The sequence below is a fragment of the Monopterus albus genome, unplaced genomic scaffold (genome assembly GCF_001952655.1).
Source record: "Monopterus albus unplaced genomic scaffold, M_albus_1.0 scaffold99.1, whole genome shotgun sequence".
Taxonomy (NCBI): domain Eukaryota; kingdom Metazoa; phylum Chordata; class Actinopteri; order Synbranchiformes; family Synbranchidae; genus Monopterus; species Monopterus albus.
The window spans coordinates 557866-572394 of NW_018127979.1; the positions used below are offsets into that span (position 1 = coordinate 557866).

Here is a 14529-nt window from a genome sequence, read left to right on the forward strand (position 1 = left end):
GTAGCAATATCACAGTGTAAAAATACTGTTACAAATAAAAATCCTGCATTCAAATTGTTACTTAAGTAAAAGTACAAATGTATGAGCATAAATTATACTTAAAGCACTAAAAGTACTCATTATGCAGCATGGCACAGTTCACATTAATGTATATCACATTACTGGGTCATACTGATGTATTATTGTGCACATCACATTTATTGGTACATTTATTGAACATCCTGAAGTAAAGTACAAATACCTCAAATGAGTAAATGTACTTAGTTACTTCCCACCTCTGGTGGAATCAAACAATAAATGTCATGATTCGGTTCCGCTGCTTCCCGTCCGGCTTTTATTCTGACGTTACTTCCTGTTTTTGTTTCACCTTAGTTTCGGTCTTTTTACGTTCTTCATCACTCACATTAGTTTCACCTGCTTCGTTATTGTTTGCACCTGTTTACACCTCTATTTAGGCAGCGTCCTCCCACAAGGACGTTGCCAGATTGTTCTAGATCCCAGTCCTCTGACTTTCCAGCACTATCTTCAGTTTTGGTATTTGTGTTTCTGACCCGGACTGTTTCCTTGGATTATTCTGTTCTGCCTTGCCCTCTTAAATTCGGACTGCTTATGTGTATCGGCTTAACGGAGTTATCTTTGGACAACGCGTTTTGGATTCCCTTGATGTATGTGTTTGCTGGTTTTGATCTTGGGCTGTTATACCGACATGTAAGTTTTGTGTTTTCACCGTGTCTTGTATGTTTTTTTTGTTTGTTTGTTTACGTTAGTTCTCTCATTAAAGAGACGGTTTTGTTCATCACTTCCTCGTCTGGCCATTTAATGAGTTCACCAAACCGTTTCGGCAGCATCACGCGACGTTTCTGACAAATAAAACTTGATCAAATCAGCCTCTGTAAGAATAATTTCTTTATTCAGTGTTGCCCCCAAGTGTTTACACTGGAAGTTACATGGAATTTCAATGACGTATATTTACATTTCAAAGCAGTTAACATACTAAATCTTACAAAACTTGGCACTCATTATTTAAAGTTAAATGTATGGTCTGCTTTTTCAACTCAAACACATGAAAACTGAAGCCATGACTTAACCATGGTGTCTGTCACTGGCTGCTCTACAACAATATACACAACAGTCCGCCCGGTTCACAAACTCAGCTTATCCTCCCTATCAACATATGGAAGTGCTTTCAAATCACTATCTACAGTACTAGCAGCAAATGGTCTTAAATCAGTCATTTTAATATCAAAGCACTTAACACTAGAATGATGATTACTTGCAGGTGGATATCCATGCTGCTTGTCAAGACTGCATTTGAAGAAAATGACTGAGTTCTTATCCGACACGTACAGTGCAGCCAGTGTTCAATAGGCAAGATCACATTACAGAAGATTACTTTGGAGTTTCAGCAATTTTCCCAAATTACACTGGCCTTTGGTCTCTGCTAAACGTGATTGACTTGAATGGTTTTCATTAGAAAGCCTTACAGAGTCTTTGCTGTTGATACAAACAGCAAAGACTGCTGGTGATGCTCGTACACAAAAGTCGTTGCATTTGAAAGTGAGTGGGTGCAGCTGGGACATTGGAAGCAAATGAATATGCAGATCACTTCATGGAAATACGTCATGTTTTAAGGGAACACAGGCTGTGCTGTTTTATTTGTAATGCTGGTCTTTATTTCACAAGCCTTACACAACCACTTGGTGTCACTTGGCTGTCTTTAAAAAGAATCAATCAGTAACTCAATATGTATGAAATACTGAGTCAATACAGGCTTTCACAACCAATGTGCCATGGAAGTATTCTGGTATATGGTGTTTTGATGTGTTCAGTGGATGTTCACAATAAACCAAGCCTTATATGATTTACAATAAGAGTCATATTTGAACTTCAGAACACCCTCTGTGTGTCTCTCCCATTCAAAAAAAAATTGAAATGAAATCTGGGTAATGAAAATCAGTTAGATGTCAAAGAGCCTGACAAGAAAATAGCCATGAATAACATGACCACCCTTATTACCCTTCTAGAAAAATACTTAGAACTGGATCCAAAATGAAGAGTAATCCAGACACACTTTCAATGCCACAAAGAATAAGAGCTATTTATCTTGGCCAGAGATATTCCCACATTCCCATCAGCTGTTTGGCTGCTTTGCCAGCTGCCTCAAAGATGAAATCCAATAGGTTTATCAGTAAGAAGTGAGAGATGGTGTCATATACTTCTATGCAGCCATGCACATTAAGCTCAAATAATTACCAAGCTTGGCAACATGAACCTAATTTTGACAACCCGCTGTCATTTTATGTTCAAATGATCTCTGTTGCACACAACTAGCTACCACTGGAAAAAGTTAAAGCTCTTCAACAAAACAAAAACAGTTTTTGCAAGTCTGCAGTGGTTCTGCAGGTTTGTGATGCCATCTTGAGGAGATTTGCTGATATAGCATGAAACTAATACACTATACAAGTCTTCTACTTGTAAAATAAATATTTGGGTTTTTATATGCCACCATTAACCTACATAGAAGTAATTTTGTGTCTCCACTCTTGTGTGTGGAGACAGCCCAGGACATTTAATCTAATCAAGCCTAGTTGACCTGAACTCATTCGATATGGTCTTTACAAGGTCTTTTTACAGCCTAAAACATCTAAACTAGTGCCATCGTTATCAGTGGTGGAAATTAACTAAGTACTTGTACTCGAGTACTGTAGTTAAGTACAATTTTGAGGTATCAGTACTTGAGGAGTTTAATTTTGTGCTACTTCATACTTTGACTTCACTACATTTTAGAGAAAAATGTTGTACTCTTTACTCTAAATACTTTGATTACTTTACTTACTAGTTTCTTATCAAAAGCTATCAATGCAAAATTTACAGTACAATTGTAAAACTTTATTGATGTCTTGTGGAAAATTCGCAAGCTAACCAGATGTAAAGTATTTCAAATTATAAGCATATAAGATACTTAAAACTAGCTCCACCTTTAACAGCTGCAACATTAAATGTGATGAACTCAATAATGCATCACTATTTATAATCAAATCATATCATACACATTATTGTTAAATGTGCCGTTCTGCATAATGAGTACCTTTAGTACTTTAAGTATGTTTGTACTTTTGCTTGTAAGAGGGTATTTGTACATTGTGATGTTGTTACTTTTACTTTCGTAAGGGATCTGAGTATTTTTTCCACCACTGATTATTACGAGGTCACAGAAAAGGCCAAGACTGAAACAGTCACTGTTAACTATGTAAGAACATATAAACCACAAAGTGCAATCTAAAGCCTCAAAAGTATAATAGACATATAGCAACTACTGCTAACATCATGAATAAATAAATTATAGACAGCAATATACAAACTATATAAATATCACAGAGCACTAGGGGAACTTTAAATCTGCAATAAGGATTCATTCAAAATCTAGTTAGTGGCCGCATGACTAGAATCAGTCACCTCATTATCAGCTAAACAAAATCCAAAGAAATGAACTACTAAACTGAACACCAGTAGGAACTAATACTTGACCTACTGGAGACTTTACAAGTGACTTGAACCTTCCTGTTGCTTCCTCTGTGGATGCTCCTCTCTTCCTTCTACTAAAATCCAGCAGCACTTTCAGAGAATCGTTGCTTTTGAATGCTCAGCTAGTCCTCTCCAGTCCAACCTGTGTGTTCCACTGTTTCAGTCCTGAATACTCTCTGGCTGTCTTCGTCTATCTGCAGTTATAATGACATCACATTGTGGGAAACTACTTAAGCAAAATGCAAATATTTTTCTCACCACTGATCAAACAACTAAAACTACTTAAGCAAAATGCAAATATTTCTCTCACCACTGATCAAACAACCTGAACAAAACCCTTAAATTATAACAAATAAATGAAAAACATGAGGATTTGTATGCCTGGCTACATTTTATTAGCAATAAAAACATCAAGGAAGTTCAGAGTGTGAACCACACGCATGCACCCAAATCCATGCTTGCTCAGCATGTCTGCATACTGGCTCTCCCTCCTCTTCATCCCCTCAGTCTGGGCATGCATGTTCACAGACTGCGGAGCAGAGTAGGGTGTCTGTCCATCCAGCATGGTCTCAGCTATGAGCACTGCACAACCTAAGGCCCAACATAACAAGTTGTTGAAGAGCTTAAGGAACAGGAATTATAAAATGCTTCGTAGGACACACACAATAGTATTCACAGTTTTTGTGTCCAATACTTCAAATACAAACAGATCTTTTAAAAACTGAAACCATCTTTACATAACACAAAAACATACATCTTAAAATAAAGACTTTTTTATTGGTTCAGAGAGGCTCACACATCATTGTAAATCTATTCCTTAGTCCTTTATTTTAGCAACAGTCACCTACAACATACAGTTCAATGTACTGCAAGTGTTTCTTTACAGTGTTGTACAGAGTGTTGTCTGTCACACTTTGATGCAGAGCATGGCATCCAGCAGGTTATCTGTACGCCTGACATTTGCTGTTACAAAACCGTGGGTCTTCAACAGCAGGCTGTATTCTGTTGCACTTCTCTGTTTCCCTTCGCTCATGCTGAGGGCCTGCAGCAGCCCACGCCTTGGGCCCTTCCTGTCTTCATCCAGGAAGATCTCACTTAGCAGGAGCCCACAACCTGGCAGCATGGTGCAAGTGCATGATGTGTATGGTGATATACAACTTTAAAGATAATGTTGGTTATGTATCCCCTTCTCTGCTTCTAATTAACTTCTTCAGGACAAGAATAAATAACTCCAAAAAAGAACCAGGCAGAAAACAACACTAGCATCACAGTTTTAGAACTTTCACACGGTCAGCTTCTTAGTCATTCTCAGTTTTTTTTATCAGTTAAACACTAACAATAGCAGCAGCAGTGATAACTGAAACCAGATTCAACTGTGTCTGAAAATGTGGTAACGTATCAGTAAGATCAGTTGCTACAATCTCATTCTAGAAATGAAAATTTTACCTGGTTTGCATGCATCTGCAATTTTACTCAACAGAACGTGCACCTTCTCGTCAGGCCAGTCATGAAGGATTCTTGCCAGGATGTACAAGTCTGCTTTGGGCAATTCATCTTTAAAGAAGTCCCCTGCTCATACAGAAAGTAAAAAGCCACACATTTTAGTCATAGTAAGTGTACATTTATATTTGACACTGGTAAAATAAGCCAATAATACAGCATAAGTCAACTTTTAACCATTAAATATTAATGGTATAGACAGTACTTTTAGATGAACAAACTGACCTGCTACAAACGATACCCTGTTGTCTGTGTGCAGGGGATGGAAATGTTCACTCATCTCAACAACAGCTGGCAAGTCAAACACTGTCACAGACAACCCAGGATGGGCTGTAGTAAACTCATAGGCCATGGCACCAGTGCATCCTTGATTCAAAAAACAATCAAAAAGAAGAGATGTAGAAGAACAGTTTATTATTCAAACACACAATTTTATACTTTTTCATCCTGCCCTTACCTCCGAGGTCACAGGCTGTTTTATAACTAGAGAGATCAAAGGCTGTTGCAACAGCCTTTCCTGTAACTTTGGCAATGCTGTGCATGGCGTTCATGAACCTCAGTTTCACTTCTTTACTGCTGAAGTAAGCATCCTTTAAAACGGAAACAAATGACAGGGAAATTTATAAAACAGCATCTGTAAGATCTGTTTTTCATGATCTCATCTGTATATACTATAAATCTGAGGCTGAACTTTAAGACGACCACCTGAAAAATATCCTTTGACTTCTTGCCGAAGGCCTTCTCGTGCTGGTTGGTTCCCTCCCGCACTGCGCTCTCAAGGTGAGAGAAAAGAGGCCACAACGTGTTGTTACAGTGCTGGATGTATTCGTGCAGAGAAAAAGGTGCATCTGACCACAAAAACCACGCAGCCAGACGTGTGTTCTCATACACCGTCTTCTGGCTGGCTGGGAGAAAAACAACAGAGAAGTTGATTTTAAGTTGAGAATTAAATGTATTAATCCATTTAAAGTATGAAAAAGGGAGAGATTCTTGTGTAATTATCAACAGGGCTGCAGTGTTGACTAACTTCTCTCTTTGCTTTTTAACAGTCCCAGAGACACACAAGCCTCCAGCAGGCGTTCAGTCCCCTTCACAGAGGCTTCGATCTCCTGGGCCACCTGAGTTGCATCTAGGCCTGGCCTGCTCTGTAGCAGGTCAAACACATGCAACCTGGATGCAGTAAACAGTGCCTGGACCAGATACAGGAGTAAAGTACAATTTTATTTATTTGAATGTGATAAAAAAGTATCTGCTCAGATCATGATCAAATGAGAAGCACAAGCAAAATAGTAACTTGTGGTTTCCTTTCTGTATATTAACACCAGAAATGCATAATTCACTGTGGTCCACTAGAGTTCCATATCAGTGCATTGCACTTCAGAATAAGTCCATTTAAAGAGCCTAAGAGGAACAGTTCAACATTCTAGGAAGTATGGTTATTCACTTTCTTTCCTGGAGCGTTAGATGAGAAGATCGGTACCACTCTATCCATTAAATATCAACCAGCACCTCGAAAGCACATCAATTACCACCTGTTATATCTTCTTCATTTAATATGTAGTCTTGAGGTTGCCAGGCACCAAGGTTACAGGAAGTCACTGCACCTAAGAAGCTGTGGTTTTACATTTGTAAAACCACAGCTTATCATTTTACACTGTTGTGTAAGGAATGTTAATTAGTGAGTTTCAGAGTTGTTGAAATGCTGAAGTATGTTTTTCCTTTGGACAGAGCCAGACTAACCATTTCCCTTTGTTTCCAGCCTTTACATTAAGATACCCATCTCCTTACTTGTGCTTCATATTTATCATATTGATACAAGATTTGTAGTGATCTTCTCATCTTACTCTCAACAAAAAAGAGAATAAGTCTATTCCTTAAAAACACTTAATTATAACCTGTAGTCAGCTACAACAATAGCAAACACTAAAAGTTAATATTTCAGTGCAAAAGTCATTACATACAGCCTAAATGTAAGCACACACTGTTTACCAGTTACCTTTGAGGCTTTGAATCCATCCACCAGTTCAGTGATTTTCTCCAAGTCTTCTTTATTTGGTTCACTGGCCTCATGTTCTGCCACACTGAGCTCAATCGCCTGCTCTCTGCTGGTTGTCTGTGGTAATGTTGTATTCTCAGAGTCTTGGCGCTCACACTCTGCAGCTGTATGTGTAAACAAGCTGTCTGGCAACTTCCAGGAACTCTCATCCGCTGTACCCTCACTACCTTTCCTTTTCACCTATAAGGCCAGATGGGTTCTGGTAAATAATGACGAATGGTAATGGATTGTGCTCATAGGGTGAAAAATACAAACCTTGTGGACAGGACTGGATGAAGGACCGTCCTGGGTGTGGTGTATTTGGATGGGGCTGGGTGAGGAGTTATGGATGGGTGATGAGGTGGGACTTTGGCTAGACTGAGCTGTCAGGTTGGGTGGGGGCTGAGTGAGTATTGAGGTGTTGTGAGGGGAGTTGTGACTCAGACCCACAGATGCACTGTCCTGGTTTGAAGAAGTTGTCCGGTGGTTGTAAATAAGGCTAATCTGTTTGCAGAAGTGGTTGAGTGGGAAGCCCATAACATTGAAGAAATCTCCATGGACGTACTCCACCAGCATGCCACCCAAAGCCTGAATACCATAGCCGCCAGCCTTGTCCCTAACACACAGATTCCACTTATACATATAGATTTCGATTGATGCTAAACATGTGCTCACATACACAAAGGGGTTGTATATTTAACGACAGGTTCATTAGATGCAGACCTCATCAAAGAATACACTCTAACTTAAAATCAAGAATGCAGCTAGAAACAAAAAAATCAGGTCTCAAAGTCCAAAAAGCAGCAGGTTCATGAAGCTCACATCAACTTAAATGAGGTTGCTACACTGGAAGAAATCAATAACTACACTCTAGGTCAAAGGTTTGGACACACTTTCCCATTCAATTTAATGGGAAAGTGAGTCGAAGCTTTTGACTTTAGTGTACATATTGCACATCTGTAAAAGTTCAAACGTTTGTACTCACATGGGTTCACCGCTATTGATGTACTCCCACAGCATATCTTCAGACAGATGGGCAAATTTCACCTTCGTTTCCTCAAAGAAGTCAATCATCTGATAATCCACTCCATCTAAAACAGGGAAGTTCAGAAATGAAATGTGTCCGCCGATGGAACCATAACATTTGGACAGTAAAGCTTTCCAATATGTGTTTAAGAAAATGGCATCACATCCTACATTTGACTTAACTGTTCCAACAAATTTGCTTTTACACATTTCTACAGAAAATGAACTGTGAACAGCTATGACTTACTTTCTTTCTCATGGCAGATGACAATAGCCACACCAGTGAAGACACTGTGCTCTTTACCACTCAACACACATGAAGGAAAAAAAAAAAAAAACTGATAAAACTGAGAAAATGTACACAACATCCTGTGCATGTTCAGTTTCTAATGTTAGTTCAGACAGAATTTGCATAAGTGATACTGACCGTGACAACATCCTGTAAGCATCCTGTTTGTCTATGGGCTTCTCCAGAATCATGCCATCTATAGTCTTTGAAAACGAAGAACAATGAACAAAGTGAATAAAAACACAATATACAACTTATATTGCAGCCAGAAAGCAGATAAAATGCTGTAATGCTCCTTTCTCTTACCACAATAGTGTCTGCTCCGATTACCATGTCTGGAGTTTTCAGGTGTTTCTAATTAAAACACAAAACCTTATGAATATGTGATTCTACAGCAGAAATACACTGTATACTGGCAAACAAAAAGGGGTTTAACTCACTAAGGGCATCCTCCGGGCAACCTCCAGGGCTTTCTGTTTGGCTGTCTCTACTGCATACTCATGAGGTGCTTTGAAAAGTCCCTTGTTAAGGGTTTCTTTAAACCAGGATGGTACCACCTCAAATCGTATGCCCTGACATGTAGCATGGCACAGTGCAACATTAAAATTCTGATTATCAGTGTTTCCACAATCACTGTTATCAGGTAAGACAAGTGTTGATCATTTGTTCAGCCTTAGAATTAGCACCATACGTTGTCAATGATGTCTGTAATCACATACCACATTGCGGAGAATCTCCAGTCTCCTTGGAGAGCCACTCGCCAGCACGATCAGTTTACCGGAGAGCTTGGGAATGACAGGGCTCAGCAACATGGTGGCTCTCATCTAAATGCTCTTAAAGTGATGAACGAAGTTAAACATTAGAGAAGTGGCCTAGTTTATGTCAGACTCAGCAAAAGGTAACCAGATGACGGTAGCTCTTCACTGTCACTGAGGACAGACCCTACAGAGCTGGTCCTACTCGGCAACTAATAAGTCAAAATAACAAATTTGATAAGGAATTAAGAATTTCTGTAATTTCTACAAGGAAAGCTCAGTCCAGCTTCTCCAATGTGACAATTTGCTGCTTGTATGTGATTTCTATCTTGATCCATCTAAATAAGCAGTCAACTGACAATTTTATACTACTGTCTGACTTTTGATTGGACTAAACAATTAAGTGATTAATCTATTATGAATACATTTTAATAGTTGCAGCCCTAGGTACATATTTCTCATGGAAACATGCAGTGCATTCAAAGAAGACAATGGGCTGTCGTTCATCTACTAAAATTAAAAAAAAAATGCAAAAAGGTATATGTATAACTGATGTTTGTTGCCAATATGTGTAAGTTATTGCACCTACATACTCAATATGCGGATCCTCTGAAAGAAACCAAAGTTAATCACGTAACGTTATATAATAGCCTACATGTTTTAAGCATACAACCAATTAATATATCATTCAACATACATAATAATCGTTAGCTAACAACCAATTAATATATCATTCAACATACATAATTATTATTAGCTAACTACACTGCTACTCTATTTATGTTAATGTGTTAGCTGCACCAGTCAATAACAGCCAACTTGGATTTTGGATTCTGGAGCAGAAAAAGCTCCTCGTACTGCATGTTAACAAAACGCTCATGTTCCCTTTGGGTAGTGAGTTCAACCCAAAAAACAATTATTAAACACGGTCACCTAAAATATAGCTATAGGCCGAGCTTTAATTAGAGTATATGTGAGGTGCAAACTTACCTACAGAAGCCAGGATAGTTACTACGGTTCTTGGTACAACCAACGTGTTGGCGCATACGTGATGACGTATCAGTGTGGGCGGAGCAACCAATAGCACACTTAGAATAGAGTATAAGCGTCCCATGCAGTTACTACTATCCCAACAAGAGGCATATTAACAAGAAAAACTATGAATTTATTTTTATAGAGAACAATACAGTAAATACAAAAAGTATAAAGTGAATGTCATACAAATTTAAAAGGTGAACTAATAATAATAATAACGATAATAATAACAGTACAGAGAAATCACAGTATAGAAACATTTACACAAACATATTCAAATATAATGTTACAAAATGGTAACTGTGCTATGTTTGGGAAGTTAAGGGAAAAATAATACAAATATTTTATTCACATTTTATTAGCACTTGTGCATGCTACATGCAGAATTACGTTAACTATTATGATACATGTATACAGACCATAAATGCTTGCCATTCTTAAAAAAAACACACACACATATTGTAATGCACCACAACCCTGTTCAGGATATATGGTATACATAGTAGATGGAGGATGGATGGGTGGTTATGCAGAAATAAAGACTGATTGTGGCACAGAGGCTCAGTTGTAGTTGTTCACTGTTTCTATGATGCACACAAAAAGATGATGTAAAATTATTTTGAAATATGAACCAAGATAGGATGTTGTAAGAGCATGACTTGATTTTTTTCTCAATTGCTCAATCTTATTTTCTGTCTCATTCCCTCTTGCTATTCTGTGGTTTGTGTTGGCATCAGAGATACTTTGCTATGTTCTCTCTCTTGACCTTCAAAAGTACACTGTGCTGAGTACAGACTCTCTTTATGATCCGTTGCAACCAAGTCCATACTACTCAGGCTCTGCAGATTCAATATTTGTCTCAGCTTTTGTCTGAAATCTTTGGATGCAAAATAGTAAATGAATGGATCAATGCAGCTGTTTAGGCAGCTAAAACAGAGTGACAGTTTGTAAGCCATGTAAGCAGACTTCTTATAGAAGAGTCTCAGCACAGTGTGACTCAACAGGAGGATGTTGTTGGGTGCAAAGCAGACGGTGAAGACCAGGAGAACAATGAAGGCCAGGCGTATTGCTCTCTCTTTCTGGGCTGTCTTGGAATCTCTGGCCAGTTTGCGTATGACACTAACATAGCAGAATGTTGTGACACAGAAAGGTAAGAGGAAAAGGATGAACACCATGCTGAGGAGGAAGGCTGCCCAGGCTAGCATGGACGGGAGCATGTCTTTTTTCAGCACGTCAAAGCAAGTGGTAATCCCGAGCTCAGGAATGTCAAAGGTCAGGTCTGTGGTCATCAGCGGGTACAGAACACTCAGGACCAAACCCCACATAACGAGACAGCCGATGACAGCATTGAACTTGCGCTTCCTGGTCTGTCTGAATTGCATGGGTTTGACAATGCCCAGGTAGCGGTCAATGCCAATGGCCATCATGGTCAGGATGGAACAGTACATATTGGTGTAGAACATAAGGGTCACAAAACTGTAGGTAGATAAGTAGAAGAAGAGCATTTTATTTCATCATTCAGCAAAATGATAATTTGAGGTATAGTTTGACATTGATTTTTGGAATGAGAACGACTCATAACTGGTTGTTCAGTTTGAATCTACTACTACTAGCCTATGGGCAATTTAATTTAGGATAAAGGTTAGAAAATAGGAAACAGCTGTTTGGTAATAGACTGTGGCCTTGGAGTTCCTCTCAACTTCAGTAATTATCACATTGTGTCTTGTTTGTTCAATCTGTACAAAGTGTAAAAATGACACTGTGAATTCACAGGACTATGAGACCATCAGGCAACACCAGGAAGTCACTGCACCTGACCAAGAAATAGTCTTGCTGGCTGCAACTCCACACCAAACAGATATGAGAGTGGTATCAATCTTGAACATCTCTTGGCAAAAAAGCAAATAAGCATATTTTCCAAAATGTTGAACTAATTGCAGCCAATGTACACTGAGAATACCTGGTATCAATAAATTCAACATCACTGTATTTTTAAAGAATACCTGCATGTCCTTGTTCCCAGAGTCCAGTGGTATCCTTGGAGCTGGTAGGCGATCTGAAAGGGCAGGGCGGTACCAAGGGCCAAGTCGGTGAGAGTGAGATTAATCATGAAGATGATGGAAGGAGTCTTAGGGGAGGTACGGAAGAGGAGGAGCCACATGGAAAGGCCATTTCCTACCAGATTAATGGCTGTGACAAGCATGTAGATGACAGAAATGATGATGCCAGTGTTTACATCCTGAAACAGGGACAGGGTGGCATTGTCTAGTTTGAAGCTGCTAGAATTCCTGGCCATGACTGGGTGGGTATAATCTCTCTTCACCTGTGTGGTTAAACAAATGTTGAGGTTTTTAGAAAAGCATAATTTTTAGTACAAAATACCGGTGGAATTTAAGCAATATCATATACATCCTAATTTATACAGGATAATAAATCACTGTTTAGTAATTTGTAAGTGGAAAAAAGTTTTGATTTATCAGATATCAATCACCACTGGGGGGTGGGGGGAAACAGATTCTATGCAGTGTTGCGTGCGAGCAATTTCACAGGTTTCTTGTTTTGTGTGTGTAAAAGTGAGGTGATCTGAAGGTGTGAAAGAGAATGTAGAATTTATCTCAGAACTGCATGTCAGCACTGAATTACACAGCTGTTGTTTGCACATGTGTCGGGTGGAGTTTTCACACAGGAAAAGGACATACATCATTTGTGGTGAAGTCTGTCAACGGTTGCTGTGCATAGAGTAGTTCATAAACAATTAAAACCAGAAAAAGTCTGTGGAGTAGACACAAATTTCAATAATCATATTATAATAGGCTTATATTAAGAGATGAAACAAAACTGAATTTTAGTTCAGTGCCATGAGATGGATTAATCTGTACCACGGGCAAGAAACACAAACACTTTCTCTCACACATGGTGTTCCTGGCGGTAGCGGTGAAAGGGAAATACCACAGACCAAACAAACATTCATTACTGAGTCAGTGTAATTTTTATAAGAAGTTGTGTAAGGAAAAGTACACCATTACCACAACTGCAATCAGCACAATCATTGTAAAAATGATAACTCTTGCTGCAACACTAGCAAACTGAGATTTTTGGGTTATAATGTGTTTGCTTGCTTGTTTCTTCTTCTTTTTTTTTAATACAAAAATTTGAATTATTTTTCCCTTTTTCTCTCCAGATGACTACAGTACTTGTTGTACCACTGTAATGGGATCAAGTGTTAGATAATACATATTTCTGTTATATATTACTAAGCCAATTAAAAGAAAAAGCATTTTCACTGATGACACATAAATATAATTGACAAATGGCACATGGTGCAGCAAGGCCCGTATTCAAACACACGCCAGACGAACTTCAGTAAAAGTCAGTTGATAACTCACCTATATGAACACAGAGGCAAACAGAACAGGAAGGCATGTGTCAGTTGTAGATAGAGGTACAAATACTGTGACTACTGAGAAAATGGGGCACTTCTTACATTACAGAGCAAGAGAGAAAGAAAGGAAATGAGTCATGTGACAAGCTTCGTCCTACCAACTGTAGTAACAGTCACCTATTTGATTCGGTGTTGGACAATGTTAATGACACACGTGTCTAAGACTCTCCACATAACATAACACACTGGTACAGAGGCTCTGAATGTGCTTGTAAGTCAACAAGAAAAATAAAGAAAAATATGTACTCAGCACTGTAATCTGCGTGGTTGTCTAGTCTAGGTTGCCATTGGTTCATAAATCATTTCTACAGTCTACAGCTATACGTGTGAATGTGGGGCAACTGAATACAACTAAAGGGCTTACAGGAAATGCCTTAAAGTAATATTTGTAATATGTATGCAAATGAGGACAACATACAGTGGTGTGAAAAAGTGTTTGCCCCCTTACTGATTTCTTATCTTTTTGCATGTTTGTCACACTGTAATGTTTCAGATTGTCAAACAAATTTATATATTAGTCAAAGATAACACAAGTAAACACATCATGCAGTTTTTAAATGAAGGTTTTTATTATTAAGGGAAAACAAAATCCAAAACTATATAGCCCTGTGTGAACAAGTGTTTGCCCCCCTGTCAAAACACTGGTTTATCGCACCTGAGTTCAATTTCTCTAGCCACACCCAGGCCTGATTACTGCCACACCTGTTCGCAATCAAGAAATCACTTAAATAGGACCTGCCTGACAAAGTGAAGTAGACCAAAAGATCCTCAAAAGCTAGACATCATGCCGAGATCCAAAGAAATTCAAAACCAAATGAGAAAGAGAATAATTGAGCTCTATCAGTTTGGAAAAGGTTATAAAGCCATTTCTAAAGCTTTGGGACTGCAGCGAACCACAGTGAGAGCCATTATCCACAAATGG

General features: G+C 38.6%; 2 protein-coding genes across 3 annotated transcripts; both read right to left on the bottom strand.

Annotated features, from left to right (window-relative positions):
• Positions 1-3908: 3908 nt before the first annotated feature.
• Positions 3909-10218, bottom strand: asmtl (acetylserotonin O-methyltransferase-like). Of its 2 annotated transcripts, none has more exons than XM_020609562.1 (15): positions 10121-10218; positions 9095-9208; positions 8816-8947; positions 8682-8729; positions 8514-8578; positions 8334-8398; positions 8046-8151; positions 7337-7676; positions 7022-7261; positions 6053-6215; positions 5731-5930; positions 5483-5615; positions 5251-5391; positions 4972-5094; positions 3909-4116 (listed from the first exon to the last, which is right to left on the bottom strand). In XM_020609562.1, exons 2-15 carry the CDS (start codon positions 9197-9199, stop codon positions 3911-3913), a joined length of 2067 nt encoding a protein of 688 aa, XP_020465218.1. In that variant the 5' UTR covers positions 9200-9208; positions 10121-10218; the 3' UTR covers positions 3909-3910. The 2 variants fall into 2 exon arrangements, with proteins under 2 accessions (XP_020465218.1, XP_020465217.1); XM_020609561.1 differs by lacking the exon at positions 3909-4116 and adding an exon at positions 4283-4638.
• Positions 10219-10410: 192 nt separating this feature from the next.
• p2ry8 (P2Y receptor family member 8) lies at positions 10411-14034 on the bottom strand. The gene is made up of 3 exons (XM_020609468.1): positions 13552-14034; positions 12169-12488; positions 10411-11641 (listed from the first exon to the last, which is right to left on the bottom strand). The coding sequence occupies exons 2-3, from the start codon at positions 12459-12461 to the stop codon at positions 10876-10878; spliced, it is 1059 nt and encodes a 352-aa protein (XP_020465124.1). The 5' UTR covers positions 12462-12488; positions 13552-14034; the 3' UTR covers positions 10411-10875.
• Positions 14035-14529: the final 495 nt, after the last annotated feature.

Excerpts from the sequence above, each read along its gene's own strand:
- asmtl (XM_020609562.1), bottom strand. The coding sequence starts at position 9,199 with ATGAGAGCCACCATGTTGCTGAGCCCTGTCATTCCCAAGCTCTCCGGT. Across the intron at positions 8,730-8,815 it reads TTGCCCGGAGGATGCCCTTA|AAACACCTGAAAACTCCAGA; the intron begins GTGAGTTAAACC and ends TGTTTTAATTAG. Across the intron at positions 5,616-5,730 it reads AGTCAAAGGATATTTTTCAG|GATGCTTACTTCAGCAGTAA; the intron begins GTGGTCGTCTTA and ends TCCGTTTTAAAG.
- p2ry8 (XM_020609468.1), bottom strand. The coding sequence starts at position 12,461 with ATGGCCAGGAATTCTAGCAGCTTCAAACTAGACAATGCCACCCTGTCC. Across the intron at positions 11,642-12,168 it reads CTGGGAACAAGGACATGCAG|TTTTGTGACCCTTATGTTCT; the intron begins GTATTCTTTAAA and ends ATCTACCTACAG.